The sequence below is a fragment of the Notamacropus eugenii genome, chromosome 1 (genome assembly GCF_028372415.1).
Source record: "Notamacropus eugenii isolate mMacEug1 chromosome 1, mMacEug1.pri_v2, whole genome shotgun sequence".
In the NCBI taxonomy this organism is placed as follows: Eukaryota; Metazoa; Chordata; class Mammalia; order Diprotodontia; family Macropodidae; genus Notamacropus; species Notamacropus eugenii.
Window position 1 is genome coordinate 457681987 of NC_092872.1, and position 15941 is coordinate 457697927.

General features: G+C 38.6%; 1 protein-coding gene across 8 annotated transcripts in view; it reads right to left on the reverse strand.

The window, feature by feature from the left end:
* Window positions 1-2937: 2937 nt before the first annotated feature.
* Window positions 2938-15941, reverse strand: part of ZNF536 (zinc finger protein 536) — a 597265-nt gene continuing 584261 nt past the window's right edge. For all 8 annotated transcript variants that reach the window (XM_072632093.1, XM_072632095.1, XM_072632099.1 and 5 more), the window contains one exon: window positions 2938-5844. In XM_072632093.1, coding sequence (XP_072488194.1) covers window positions 5609-5844 — 236 coding nt within the window. In that variant the 3' untranslated portion in view covers window positions 2938-5608. The remainder of the gene's footprint in view (window positions 5845-15941) is intronic.

Sequence of the window (15941 nt, forward strand, 5' to 3'; positions counted from 1 at the left end):
GTATTTAACCACCTCTAAAACTGTCAGAGTCAGTTTCTAAAGGCCCAGGAAACAGAGAAGGCACTTAGAAAGGCAACAAAGATAGTCTCACCCACAATGCTGTGGGACCACAAAGCTAATGAGAGCTAGTCCATGGACTTTTTTCTCCTTGGCATAAGTACTCTTGAAGATTATAAGATCACAAAGTTAAAAGTGGAAAGAACCTTCCTAGTTCACCTTGTCCTACCTCTCATTTTGCAGGGGAGGAAACTGGCCCAGAGAGGTTGAATGATTTGCCCGAGATCATACGTGGGCATGGGTTAGAGCTAGGATCTACAGGCTAATCCTTCCCATTTCTACCACTCCTCTCAGCCTCCCTAATACAGTGGTGAATATATTTAATATAGATTAATATAGATTCACCTTAGATATCCAGAGTCATTATTATTATTGTGTTTGGGGAATGGGGTTGGAGGGGGAAACCGGGGCGCATTTAGAGTTATACAGAACCTGCTATGTGCCAGTGCTCAGTACTGTACATATATCTCATGTGATCTTCACAATCACAGGTGCTATTATTACCCCTATTTTATAGGTAAAGAAACTGAAACAGACATAAGTTAATTGACTTGCCCAGTGCCACACAGTTAGTAAGTGTCTGAGGCTAGATCTGAACTCAGGTCTTCCTGACTTCTGTCCCAGAACTCTATCCACCAAGCTATCACTGCCTGCTTTTAGCTAGAACAATATATTTTTCCAAAGTGCATTTATGTCTGTTATCACATTTAAGTATCAATATAGCCCTTTGATTAGGATGGATGCATATCATTATTCTCCTTTTAGAATAGGAGTTCTTCATTTCTTTGTGTCCTGCACCCCTCTTGGCTGTCTGGTGAAATCTACTAGCCCCTTCTTGAACAAATGCTTTTAAATACATAAAACAAAATGTGTACTATTAAAAAGGAAACTAATTGTATTGAAATGTAATTATTAAAATATTCAAAAACAAATTCACAAGCTTCAGGTTAAGCACCTTTCAGCATACATGTGGCAGCTCGACAGTACAGTAGTTAGAGTGCCAGGCCTGGAGTCAGGAAGACCTGAGTTCAAAAGTGACTTCACTTATTAGCTGTGTGATCCTAAGCAAGTCATGCACCTGTTTGCCACAATTTTCTCATCTATAAACATTCCAGTATCTTTGCCAAGAAAATCTCAAAGAGTTGGACATAACTGAAACAACTGATTAACAAAATCATCATATATTGGAAAGGGTTGATTTGATGTTGGGAGAGTTAGAGGGGTAGACTAGATGACTTCTCAGTTTCCTTCCAACTTCAGACTAAATAGGGAAACTGAGGTATTTAGATAGGTCTAATGACTTGTCCAAGGTCACAGAGTAAAGAAGGATTAAGATCACCTGACTCAGTGTGGTGTAGAGAAGAACGCAATTGGGTACTCCCTCCACTCTCCTCTCAGCACCCATCAAAACTCACCCCCTTTTTGAATGACTGTAACAACCTTCTGTCTTAACCAAGTCTCACATCATCATCATCATCCATTAACCTATGATCCTGTGTAAATTAAAATAATGAGATGTAATGAGACCAAATGAGGAGTCTGGTTATCTTTACTTAAAGCAAAGAAAGTTCTATTACAAATTCATAAATGACCATGATTCAATTTCCTTTTAAGTCCCCTTTCCACTCCAAAAAAGTGATTACTCAGCACCCTGCCCCTCACCCTCACCTCCATGCAGGAAGACTAAAGGTAGACTGAAGACAAATATTTTGATTTCTTTTAAAATGGAAATAAATGGCTTTTTTTTTTCTGGAGACCAGGACAAAAAGCCCATATCCACACTCCCAGGGCATTCTACCTTCATATATTTGCACTCTGCAAAAACACATTATTTATAAGAAGACATGACTTTATCCATCCATACCAAACACACTACAAAATTCATGCCAGGGCAGTTTTCTCAGCAGATTTAGGTACTCGGCATGTGTATATAATTATCCCTACAGAAACCTAGTTACCAGTACATGCTAAAACAAATTTCTATGGTCTTTTAATTAAGCCCAGTAACACACACATATACATATATGTACATATGGTTGTGTGTATATATGTATACTTGTATATGTATATGTGTGTATGTGTGTACATATATACATATGTATATATATGCATATTATGTGTGTGTGAATATATGTATTACTGTGCCTGTACTCTGCCTGGAGTCAGGAAGATCTGAGTTCAAATTTAGACTTACTTAATAGCTGTGTGATCCTGGACTGACCAGGGAAGTTCCCCTAGACTCTGTCCTGGATCTTTTTCTATCTCTTTACTATTTCCTTTGGTAATCTCACCAGCTCCCAGGGATTCATTCCCTATTGTACAGCTAGATATCTGAGTAGATAGAGCGCCAGGCCTGGAGTCAGGAAGACCCTTCTTCCTAAATTCAAATCTGACCTCGGACATTTACTAATTATGTGACCCTGGGCAAGTCACTTAACCCTATCTCCTCACCCATAAAATGAGCTAGAAACAGAAATGGCAAAACTATTCTAACTTCTTTGCCAAGAAAACCTCAATTGGAGTCATGAAGAATTGGACATGACTGACCCAGCTGACCAACAAATAGATGTTTATATTATATACAGTTGTGTAAGTTGTGTAAAATTGGGCTGAGAAATATCCCCTCCCAGCACATGTGCCACAAGGATATATAACAATGTGTTCACCTAATGATGGATGAACCATCATCAATACTGGAGAAAATCTAAGAACGCTTCAGAAATAGATTTAACAGTTCCTAATAAAGAGACACAAATAGGAAAAGGTTTTTTTTTCTGATTTTTTTTCCAGAGGTAGAGGTTTTATTGCGTAAAACACTGGATAAGACTTTACTGCTTCAGAGACATTTTATTCTAACAGGAGAAAGAAAACAGTCATTGCTGAAAAAAACAACTTTTAATACTTTCTATACCAGAATAAAGTTCTGTCAACTGATGTATTATAATAATAAATAATGACCAAGAATAAACTTTAAATACAAAGTTTTCTACTTGTTACAAGCATAGCAACACAATCCTCTACTCTATTGATCTCAGATTTCCTCCAAGAGAGAAATTTTTTTTTTTTATTTTTCTTTGTGTAGGAATGTAGACAGTATTATGACCAGTACCACAGACTACAGAAGTTACAGAGAAAAAACTTGACATGTTTAGATATGAGAAGCTGATGATATTCAGAAACTGACAATGCATCACTGCTGCTGTCACTTGTGTGTTTTACAAGTTACAAATGTTCTGGAAAAAAGGCCCGTGTCAGAGGGGAAAGAAGGGACAGTAGCACTGGACCAAATGGAGTCAACACACACGTCACAAAGAAGGGGAGATGTTCCCAATGTCACAAACAGAATTATTGCCTGTCGCATCTGAAACTGCTCAGAAGACACAAAGAATACCAAAGGATCTCCTTGGTGCAGGAGATGGAATGTGGCTCTTTTTTTTCTGATTTTTTCTTTTTTTTTCTTTTTTTTTGTTCTTTTTTCCCTTTATTTCTTTCCTTTTTTTCCTATTTTCTATTTTATTATTTTTTTTGCTAAGATACTGAAGGCGGGCGCAAACACACAGAAAGCAAGCGACTGACACAGTCACCAAACACGGTAGTGCAGTTAAAATTCTAAAGCTTACTACAGTCAGAAAGTTTTCAATAACATTTCAATCCCTTCTCTAGGATCATAGAAACAGTTGCATTAAGTTTATCAACTCGATTTAAGTAAGGCAGTGAGAACTATACTAGAAAAACAAGAAAGCAGCCTGCTCTATGCCAGATGGGTCCAAGTTGCACAGCGAACTCATTTAAACTGAAGCTTCAGTTGGATGACACCCTTTCGACAGCATATGCAAACCGTATTCCTTATTAGCCTGAGATTTTTTTTTCCAGTCTCAGGATAGCGCTAAGAATTTTATTTACATTGATTGCAGTTTAGTATTTTTGTAAACTGCTTTAGGCAGAGCTGAAATTTTAAGGCCCTGGGGTTTTTTTATTCTGTGCTCCCAGCCTGCAAGGAAATATTGACTTTTTACTTATTTTTATTTTTTAGGTTCTGGTTGATTTTGTTTTAGACTAAGTTAATACATCTCTACCATTGCAATCCACAGTACCTGTGCCTGCAAAAGGAATCACTTTAAAAGGCTGAAATTTTAAGCCATTCAAGCAGATTTAAGACTAAACCTTTCACTAGACTTCTTGCAAGGTTTGGGGTTAAGCATCTGGATAGTATCCCTCAAAAGCTCCTTCTGTGGTGAAGGAAGAACAAAATGTGGAGGATCTAAACAGAAGAAAATCTAGCATCATTGGTCAAAAAGGAAAAAAAGGCAAAGCAAATTTTAAAAAAATAGTAGAACACGTTTGTTTTATTAAAAAAAATCACAACAAAATCAATTGTTCAAACACTTTCTTCATTAGAGACAAAGCGCAGGATGTTGGGATATCTATATTCTAGCTCAAGCTGCTTCAGAAGACCCCATTCTAGAAAATATTCCTGCCCTTTGTCTGTCATACTTAAAAGAAAAAAACTTACAGATGAAAAACTTAACCAGGATTAGAAAATCCTTCATTCAAGTAAAAAAAAAATTTTCAAACTTAAAAAAAAAAAGAATTTTTAAACCCTCTGTTGTAATATAAGATTCAATTTCTCACCAGCACCTTCTACAGATGAGGCTGACTAGTTTGGCTAAATAATAATGATATATCCTATACGCCTAGATTTCTTTAGTAGATACCTACTTCATCCAAAAAAAAAAGGACCCAGAATAAAAGCATTTCCCTCAATACTGCCATTTGAGCTGAAGAAAGAAATTACTCATCAAATCTGCAATGGACATGTGTCCACACATCCTTCCTGACCATTGATTCATTCGGCTGTGTATTTTTAAAAAATGAAAATGTAATATAACAATCTTTTCCAATATCAATCAGTCCTGACCCTCGTTAGGGGCCGGCTAAGATTTCTCCTCCAGTGCAGTTACAACACCACTCCCATTGATTTTCTCTGTAGTGACAGCCCCAGTCTGACTGGCACCATGGTAGCTAACGTACCAAGTCATCTCATTGCTATGCTGGGCCAATGACAGCCGCCAGTATCATATTATAGAGGTGTTCTCAACAATGAAGATGCAGCCTCTCAATCTTCGGAGGCAACACTAAATCATGGAGATGGTATCATTTTTCGGTTAAGAGCGTTATTTTTGGACAAAGACCACTTTAGAGTTTGAAGTGCCCCCTGCTTTTTTTTAGAGTACTAACGACCTCCTCACATTTTGGAAATCACTTTATTATCCCACCTATGTTGTTTGGAAGCATTTGTTGCCAGGTAACAGTTTAGCAGCCATTTTCAAGGGCTGGGGAATTGTTTTTTTTTTTTAATATATATATATAGATATAGATATATTTTAAATGTTTTAAACATCCTGTACACTACTAGGTTGAGGGAGGGGAAGGGGGGAGTTGTATACGACTCTTTATTTTCTTCGGAATGCAGCTAGCAAACTCTCTTACCAAATGCCTATCTAAAGACTGTAAAATAATATTGCAATATACAGATAGACTTGTTCAGCTGTTACTCCTGGGCCTTGCTGCCCACCTCCGTAAGCTCTGCTGAGCTCCCAGGCCTGACAGCTGCAGGTTCCTCTAAATTCCCAGAAGCCTCGGAGTCAACTCTGGAGCGCTTGAACCTGCGATCGGGATACTGGCTGTTGTCAAAAGGCATTCGATGGACACAAAGAACATGGGTCTTCAGGTTTCCCTTCTGAGAGGCACTGTATGGACAATATCTGCACTGGAAAGGCCTGTGACCTGAAGACAGACAAAAATCTGGTTAGTGGGGTCAGGGATCATGAGGTTATTTTTCTCCCAAGCATATTTAATTAATTTATTATTTTTAAAAATCCTCTTTAGGAGCAAGTACTTCATGAAAGTTACATCAAAACAAAAATAGATAGATACGAATCACATAGACAATAATTTGAAAAGAGATCTTCCAAGGCAGAGATTTCTGGCCTCTACAAAATGATCATCAATCACTCAGTATGGCAGCCCAGCTCAGGCCAAACAGTTTAATAACTGGGCCTCCATTATATTTGTTCATTAACTTTTTATTGGAGAAAGATGTAGACACAACCACGCACAGATTCAATACTAACCAAGGGTTTCAGGGAGTTTAGGGGGGTGGGGGGACAGAGGGAAGTGTCTCTAACTTTTGAATGGAGTGGAAAATATTCCTCCAACTCAGTTTCGATTATTAAGGCATGAGTTTGTGTGTATGTCTGTACATATATACATATTTGGGGGCAAGGGAGATGAGTGAGTATGAATGGAAAGGAATCAGCAGTCAGACGACAGACTGGATTTAGCTCTTGAGGTCTAATATTCTAAGACTTGCAATAAACCTTATATTTTGAATAGAAGACAAACGAGTGAAGAAAGAGCCCTGATCCCCATAGCCTCATTTCTTTGTTCAGACGCACCACAGACACACATGCACATTTTTGCCATATTGAAAAACTAGAGAAGCATCTGGTTTGGGAAGTTATATTGAAGCAATAACATTTCTTCTATGCTGGAAAGTTGGTGCACTGTTTCTGGAAGTTTATGGGCTTTTGTCTCTCCAACTAGCAGCATCAGAGGTCAAATGCCCTTAGCTGGGTTTCATTTGCTCAGAGATATTCAGGAAGAAAATTAAGTGAGCCCAGACACTCACATCGCCCCCTCCACCCCACCCCTCTCTACCCTGACACACATGCACACATCCATACCCTAAAAGCATTTTCTATGTTCCCAAGCTGGACATTCCTGAGGGACAACAAACCATACCCCTTTGACTTTCCATGAGAGCTGTTCTCCAGCAAAGCAGTGGGTAAAGCATCTTTCTTTAGTGAAATTAAACCCTGTTTTCCCAGCAACTTATATGATAACGTCAGAGCCGTTTTGTCTCTACCGAATTGCTTTTAATTTGCCACTCAGCTGCTCCTAATGCCTTCACTTTAATATTTCTGATCCCTGGCCCCCTAAACCCGAGCCTCTCTGCAAACAACTGCTTAAGTGCCCAGGGGGGCCTCCTAATGAAGTAATGCTCTTTAAAGGAAGCCTTTAATGTAAATAATCATCTCTGCTTATTGCTTCTTAAACTTGTGTATGAAAACCCTAATATACAAAAATTCAGAACACAGCAGCCAAGTGAAAGAGGGACCCTGATCAGATCCCTTATGGAACAAGGTGTCTTAACAAAGGACTCACCCCCTCCCCACCCCAAGATCTGCGCCTCAATTTAGAGTATTTGGAAAACTTTCTATTTCTACACACACAGAGATTTCTTCCCAGAAATCTGCCGACTTCACATTAAGTGCCTTAAGAGAAGAAAAAATAGTTTCCGGGTTTTGTTTTGTTTTTGAAGAGTGTTCCCATATTTCTGATTTCCAGGGGGATTTTTTGTTTTTATTTTTGTTTGTACTAGCTTCTGCACCCCATTGTTCATATTAGCACTACCTCTGTGTGCAGCTATTTATTGAAATGTTGTCTATTCCTCAGTTTCTAGCTGCAGCGTCTTTTCTTCCAGGAAGATTTTGACAATTCTGCCTAGTGGAGAAGGAGTTCACTGAAATTCTGGTCTGTTGCGATGTGGGGTCTTATGCCAGCTCCAAGCAGGTCACCTTCACCTGTCTGAGCCTCATCTGTGCTACAGGAGTCATTTTTGCACTATTTACTTCTCAGGGCTGTTTGCGAGGAAAGTGTTCTGCCATCTGAGAGTCCAAATGGACCTGGAATCTAAATCCTGATCATATTCAACTATATGAGTGACTCTGGGTAAGTATTTTAACTGCACCAGATTGTGGTTTCCTCATCTCTAAAATGAAAAGACTGCTCCAGATGACGATAAGGTTGCTCCTTGCTCTAAATATAAGATCTGAAGATTATTAAAGGGACCTAAAATGTGAGCAATCATTCTTTCAGCCTACCTCGGTCTCCTTCTTCTGGACAGTCTCCTAACGCTTCTCTTCTGATAGACAAACAGTATATCACCAACAGCTCAAATGATTACAATCCTCTAATGGTGCCATGAGTGTGGGCTTTGTCTCCTCAATAAGATGGGAAAATCCTCAAGAGAGCTTCAACCTTCCTTTTTTTATTTTTAAATCTCCTAAACAGTGCTAAGAACAAAGGATAATTGAACTAGAACAGGGAGTCAGAGGCCACCTGATTCAACCCTTCATTTTACAGAAGAAGAACCAGAGGCACAGAAAGGCCAAGTAACTAGATCAGGCTGTGATTCCAACTCAGGTTCTGGTGTTTTCTAGTCATTTCTCTTTCCTGGCCACCTAGTAGGCATTAAAAAAAGGCTTACTAAAATGATTTAATTTCCTAGTTGCAAAAGTAGATTGAGAAATTTGAGATGGAGAAATTTGAAATTTTGATTTTTTAATTGCAATTTTCAAAATACTTTGCAAAAAGCCTCTAAATTCTCTTTAATGACTGACACCACAAAAGCATCTGTTAACATAAAGTGAACAGTAGAGAAGGGATAGGTAAAATAACACAATTCTCAGCTGTTGAGAGATCAAGGGGGCTGCTTGCCTTCCCATATCCACTAACCAGGTCAGTATTTAACACAACAATCGCAACAGCAGCAATCACAACAACATATTTATGTAACAATTTTTCAAGTTTACAAAATTATTTTCTTATATCGAACATCCTGTAAAATAGGTATGACAACTGTCATTACCCCAAGTGCCGTAACTAAGGCAAAGCAAATGGGGCTTTTTTTCCAGGGCAGCCAAATTTAGACAGTTACTGACAACACTTAGTCTCCTCCAGCAATGTAGAACCCACTTAAGAAAAATGAAAGTAGAACCCAGTGTGCTTCCTGAACCCTTGTCTTCAGAAATTGATTTGAGGATATACTTTGTTCCATTTGTCCAGTAGTACTTGTGGCCCTTACAGTCATCATTTAACATGAAGAAAAGACTCGTCTCACCGGAACATGCCAGAAAATATCATGAGCTCTGTGTGAAGTGTTTTAGTTCACTTCCCCATTACAACGAAAATAAAAATGAGACTCCTTCAGGCTACTTGATTTGGCCATGGTCACATAAGCCAGAAAGAATCGTGCAGTCAGTCAGGAGGTCTGGGTTCAAATCCCACTTCTTCATTAAGGGCTTTTCTCACTATACCATGATGGACTATATCCATTTCATACCACTTCAATATGGTAAACCCAGTGACATATTTCATGGGAAAGGAGATTTAGAACTCCTTATAATGAATTTTTAGAGTTGTTCAAGGATTTGATTTCTTCCTGCTTGTCACTGACATATATTGGGATTTGTTTCTTATATACAATTACACCATGGAAATGGTGTATTGTTTTTAATACAAATATAATACAAAAAAAATACACAACCACCAAAACAAAGGCTTATTACTCGCATAGATTCATATATTGCCAGAAATAAAAAAGACCATTGTAATATCTCCCTACTTGACGGGGTGGAAAACTGAGGCCCATAAAACAGTGACCTTAATTATGTGGAAATTCATGTGTAAGTATTCTATCTGCAATGTATAAAAATAAATTTACATAAATATTTGGCATATATAGTGATGTGGTTACAACATAGTTTGTTGCTGCTGAGTCAACAATGCCTTGTGTTTTTTTATAGAAATTACTATAAAATAATAGATAATGTCCTACTTTTATATCTAGTGTCCCAGTGACATAGTGATCCTTCCTTTTATCTAAAATGTTAGACGTGGAAAGGACTTAGAGCTCCGCACCTCCATTCTGATTATTTTCAAGATGAAGACACTCACACCGAAATTGGGGAAATGACTTAGCCAGGGTCACACAGGTAGAAAGAGTTTTAACCAATCAGACATGTGCAAGTGGGCTCTAGCCAATCAGATGCTGAGTAGAACTGTATATGAAGAGAACCAGAGCTGAGAGAAGCAGATGTGAAGAGAGCCAATGCTGAAAGGGTGAGCCAGCATTGAGAAGAAGAGAACTGAGAAGAAACCTCTGGGAGCAGAGAGGAAGACCTCTGAGAGCTGGGAGGAAGCCCTGTCTGTTGATCTGTGTAGATTTCTCAGACAGAAGTCCTGTCTATTGGTCTTTATGAATGAATTGAGATAATGGTGATGGTGGTCTGTGTTAGTATTGTTGTTACCCAGCTGAGCTTGTTTTCTAAGAGAGAAGTGCAGAGTGGAGCAGTTCCCATGAGCTGAGACATAGAGCAGGAGCAGAGAGCTGCCTAGGTGTGTATCCAGGTGAGAATCGAGAGTGGTCAGCCCACAGAGGAGGAACCATAAGACTTGGAAGCCAATATATATAGTTCTTAAATATTTTATTCCAAAATATTTTATACATTCAGTCCTGATTTTAAATGGAATTTTTCTTTCTGGCTCTTCTTGCTGGGTTTTACCAGAATTATATAGAAATGTTGATGATTTGTGTGGATTTATTTTATATCCTATAACTTTCCTGAAGCTATCACTGTTTCAATTAATGTTAGTTGACTTTTTTGGTTTCTTTAAGTACATCATCATCTCAACCAAAAAAGTGATGATTTTGCTTCTTCTTTACCTCTGGTTATTCCCTAAATTTCTTTTTCTTGTCTTACTGCTATGGCCAGCATTTCTAGTACCATGTCATGAGACATATTTCTGTATATAGTCATTGACGGAATTTGTTTTGTTTGACTATGCATATTTGTTACAATAAATTTGTTTTTCTATTCTTTGAGATGGTGGGTGGTGGGAAGGAAAGAAAATAGATTTTTCTTCATTTAAAAAAATAGAAAGACAGGGGTATAAGAGATGTGAAACGTTGTGTGTGTTTTCAGATGAAGTCATTGTATTATTCATTTATTTATCTGTTTCATTTGGTTATTAGAGACCTCTGACATAGCAGGAGTCAACTGTAAATGTTTACAGTATAAAAATAAAACACATCAATAATTCTTTTAAAGCACAAATATGATCATGTCACTCCCCTACTTAATCAACTCCAGTAGCTCCCTATTGCCCTTAGGATCCAATATAACCTCTTCTGCTTGACTTTCAAATCACTTTGCAACCTAGCCCCCATCTCTCTTTCCAACTGTATTGAAAATTATCTCTTTAGTATTCTGTGATCTTGATCAGTTAGTTTTCTCTGTTTTCTTGAATATGGCACATGTGCATGCTTGTACACACACACACACACACACACATCAAACTACTTCTCTTCTTTAAGAAGCAGCTTAGGCATGTCTTTCTATACAAAGCCTCTCCTGATGCCCACAAATACCAGTGCCCTCCCTCTCTAATTACCTTGCAATTAACTAGCATGTATATGTTCTCTTTGTATTTATTCTGTATGCGCTTATATATGTATATCGTGTGCCCCATTTGAATATAACTTCCTTAAGAAGTGGGTTCATTTCATTCTTTATACTTTTATCTCTAGCAATTGGCACAATGACTGATACACAGTAGGCATTAAATAAATATTTGTTGATGGATTGATTAACTCATAACCTAATGCCTTTTTAACCACCATATGACATTATTTAGTGTGATTAGTATTGGCTGAGAAACCATTAAAATATACTCTGAGAATAGTATGCTATGCTCCCATGTTCTGCACTGTTTCCTACCAAAATATGGAAGATGGAGCTAGAGGGTTTTCTTTTGAGGGTAAAATGTAACATTTGCAATATAGTGATGGCATCTTGAATTCAGAAGCAACACATGAAACCAAAGAAAATCGGCTGAAATCTTTGTCAGTCTCTTCCTGGTATCATAGACTTGGGAGAAACAAAATCTCCAAATGCAGATTTGTTAGCAACATCCTCAGATGCTTGTCCAAGGTCACAAAAGTGGTAAGTAGCAAACATAGCCAGGATTCAAACCTAGGTCCTCTGACCCGAAATGTAGTGCTCTTTTGACACCCATAGTCACTCAGTGAGCATTTTTAAAGTGCTTACTATGTACCAGGCACTGTGCCTTGACTCCCCATTGCTGCTAAATGTTTAGCTTGATGCAATAATCTCAATAGAATATAAGCTCCTTGAGAGCACGTCCTGTCTTGCCTTTATGCCTTTACATCCATAGCCCATTGCTTAGTGCCTGACCCATGGTAACCATTCACTAAATGCTCTTTTAATGAATGAACCCTGATTAGAAATTAACTGGTATTAGTGTAAGGTATCACCCCTTCCACAATTATTTCTTTGGTGGGGGGGGAACCAGATTAGACATTGGACTTATCATTTCACTGCTGTGAGGCATTTTCAGTGGAGAAATATCTACCGGTACAGATCTACAAATAGAGCTGCAAAGGAGGAAGGGCAGGGGTATGGGTGTCTGCTGAAAGGCTGAGTGAGTATCTTGCCCAGGGTCACAGCCAATATGTATCAGGACCAGAACTTGAACCCAGGTCTTCCTTATTCCCAAGACAGTTCTACCGCATATCTATTGTAGTCACCGTGCATCTTCTAAATTTTAATACATGCACTTTTACTGGGGGGGAAAGGGGGGCGGGTACCTAGACAACTGGAAAACCTTCCAGACTGAAAAGAATGGATCCATGACCATGGAAGTTTGGGAGTATGTGGGGAATATGCATGCCTTACCTCTCTGTTCCCTGCAAAGAGTTGGCTACCTCCTTTGTTTGGCAATAAAAACCATTCTGGTGACAACCTCCAAAGCAGCCTGAATCCTTTCCCTTTTTCTATCACTTAGCATTTAAGGCCATCAAAATTTCCTACCCCTGCCATGTGAAAAGTAAGTACACAATAAGTTAATTTGTATTGTCACTGTGCAGTAGAAGGGTGGTAAAGAGCACATTCATTTTTAATCCACTATGAATAATATATAAATATGTATACAGAGCAGAGGGTCAAGAAGAGTAAGGAGAAAGCTAGTGGTACATTGTTTACCGCAGAAGTAGCAAAACCAGGTATTTTTCTTACTTGCTAAAATGGGAATATCTGCAATTTGCTTGCACCTAAGGGGCGGAAGCAAAATGCCTAGTCCTCTAGGGGAACCCATCCATTAATTACAGCTTAAAATCTGACAAGGGCATCTGGCTCCAGAGAAAATGGGAAACCTTCCTGATGGTTCAGAACCCCTGCCATGCAGGACAAGGTTCAAGGTGGTTCAGGTTGAGTTAGGGAATCTGAGAACTTCGGGAGAAGGCAAAAAGATATTAAGAATGGAGGTGATGGCAAGTCTGCATTGCTGCCCTCTGGATCCTAAAGAGACTCCCCAGCCCTCTTGGTGGGGGTACCGCTGTAAAAGGATGCAGAGAAGGGCCATAGAGCCAGCTGAGTCAAAATCCTGGCCACCTGAAGGAGAATCTGGAGTGTGACAAACCCATGTTTATTCAATCTTAAATCCTACATTCTCATCTTAGAAAGATTAGCAAATATCCTCATTACCAATGATGCTAAATCCAGACATGAGAATGAGGTCATAGGATTCAGAGCTGGAAGATATCTTTAGAGATCATTCCTCTTTTACCTATGGGGAAACAGGGGCCAAAACCAGCACTCAGACCTAGCTCTGCTAGCCCCAAATCCAGCAATCTTATGCTTACATCTAATCAAATTGACTTTTTGACTCCTTTTTTTCCTGTCCCCTACTCTGAATATGTAGTAATTCACCCCCAAGGTGAATATTTAGTAATCTACACACCATTTATCCCAATTATAATCCCTTACTACTATTTTTTCAGTTGATCACTTTGAAGAAAATGCTGGGTTTCATTCAGAGTTATCTTGCAACATGACACTGTATCTTGGACATGGGCATAAAAGTTGGCAGTTTATCATATTGCGATTGTCCCATTCAGGTGATGCAACATACTAAAACACATACACATACACACACATCTCAAAATTCTACCACATCTGTCCTACAATTGGGTTCAGGAAGTGTGTATATGTATTTGCATGTGTATATATGGATATATATATGTAGTACATATTAATAGAAAAGATCACCACTAAGAAGCTTGGACATATATGGGATTAGAGATAGGACCAGGCTATGTCTATTTGGCTGGCAGACTCTTAGGGAAAGGTGAATTACAAATTTCTCTGAAGGTGACTCCATGGTGGAGTAGACAGAACATTGGACCAGAAGCCTAGTCTTAGCTCCATAAGAAATTAGTTGTGTAGGCAAGTGAGCCTCTCTGGACCTTAATTTCTTCTTGGAAAAAATAAGTGACTGCACTAGATGGTCTCTAAGGTCTTTAAGACAGCTAGGAGGCATAGTGATAGTGGGATAGTGGCAAGAGGGGACAGTGATTGATGATGGGCCTACAATCAGGAAAACTTGAGTTCGAATATTGCCTCTGACACTTATTAGCCAAACGACTTGGAACAAGTCACTTAAGTTCTCCCAGACTTGGTCACCTTCTGTGTGAAACTGTGATAGTGATAGGACCTATCTCCCAGGGTTATTGAAAGGATCAAATGGGATAATACATACAAAGTACTTTGCAAACCTTAAAGCTGTATTTAATGTTAGCTGTTATCATCTAAGATCACTTCTAGTTCAATTCTACAAATTTATTCAGTTCATTTCATTAATCCCATATTTGTTGAATTTTTGGTATATGTTCAAAGCCACCAATGACATCCTAACCACTAAATTCAATAACATTTACAGTCAAACCACAAGCATTTAAGTGCCTACTACGTGCGAGGAACTATATAGGTTCTTAATACGGAAATGACAACAAAATGTCTACCTTTAAGTGCTGTGCTATCTTTTTAAAATCTGCTCTCCTCCATTGGTTTTCATGACACTGTCCCATCCTTGTTCTTCTTCTACTAATTTTTTAAGGTTTACTTGGCTGATCCTTCTCCCTTTTCATGCTCTACCACATGTGGGCATCCCCCATGATTCTGATCTTGACCATCTTCTTTCCTTTTCTACTTTATGCCTGAGCAATCTCAGTGACTCCCATGGCTTCAATGATCATTTCTGTGAAGATAATTCCAAAATCTATTTATCTGTCCCCAACTAGTCCTCTAGTTTCCCATTTCCAATGATCTATAGGATATCTCTGGCTAGTTATCTTGCCAATACCTCAAATTCTACAAATCCAAAACTTAGTATAAGGTAAGATCACATCTGACCCCCAGAAACTCATCACTGTTCTTAACTTCTGCATGTTCATTAATGTCCCATAATTCTCCTGAATTGAAAATTCCAAGTTATCTTCTTTCCCCCCTCCAAATCCAATCAGTTGCCAAGTTCCATCAATTTTACCTCTACAATACATTAGAAACTCATTCTTTTTTTCTAAATCCACTACCATTATCTTAAATCAGATGGCTATTACTCTCACCTGGATGATCACAATAGGATTCGGCCATCTGACTATTGTCCCTGAAGGAAAGAACCTAGCCTACTAGCTACTCCCTGAATGTGACATTCCATCTCCCACTGCTTTCCTTGAAAAAGCTATCCCCCCTCCTAAATCTCACTCCTTCCAGACTCAGCACAGGTGAGCAAATCCAATGGTAAACCTCTCCTGAGCTGCCCACTGGTTAGCATGCTCTCCATCTTCCAATTACCTTGTATTTACTTATTTATGAATATCTGTTAAACCAAGGTTTCATACAGCACTCACACTGCAGTCAAGAACACTTGGATCCAAATTCTGCCTTTGACATTTAAAAGTTACTATAACTCCAGCCAAATCTTTTCCACTCTGTGTGCCTCAAGAATTTTTAAGGACTTACCTACTACATCACAAAAGTTCGAAATTGGACTCAATGGAAGGTGTTTGATATGCCGATAAAATCACAGATTCACATGTGCACATTGTATCTCTGTATCAGAAGTAGAATGATCAGGATAATTTTGTTTCAATGGGTGTGCCCAGCACATAGAATGTGCTG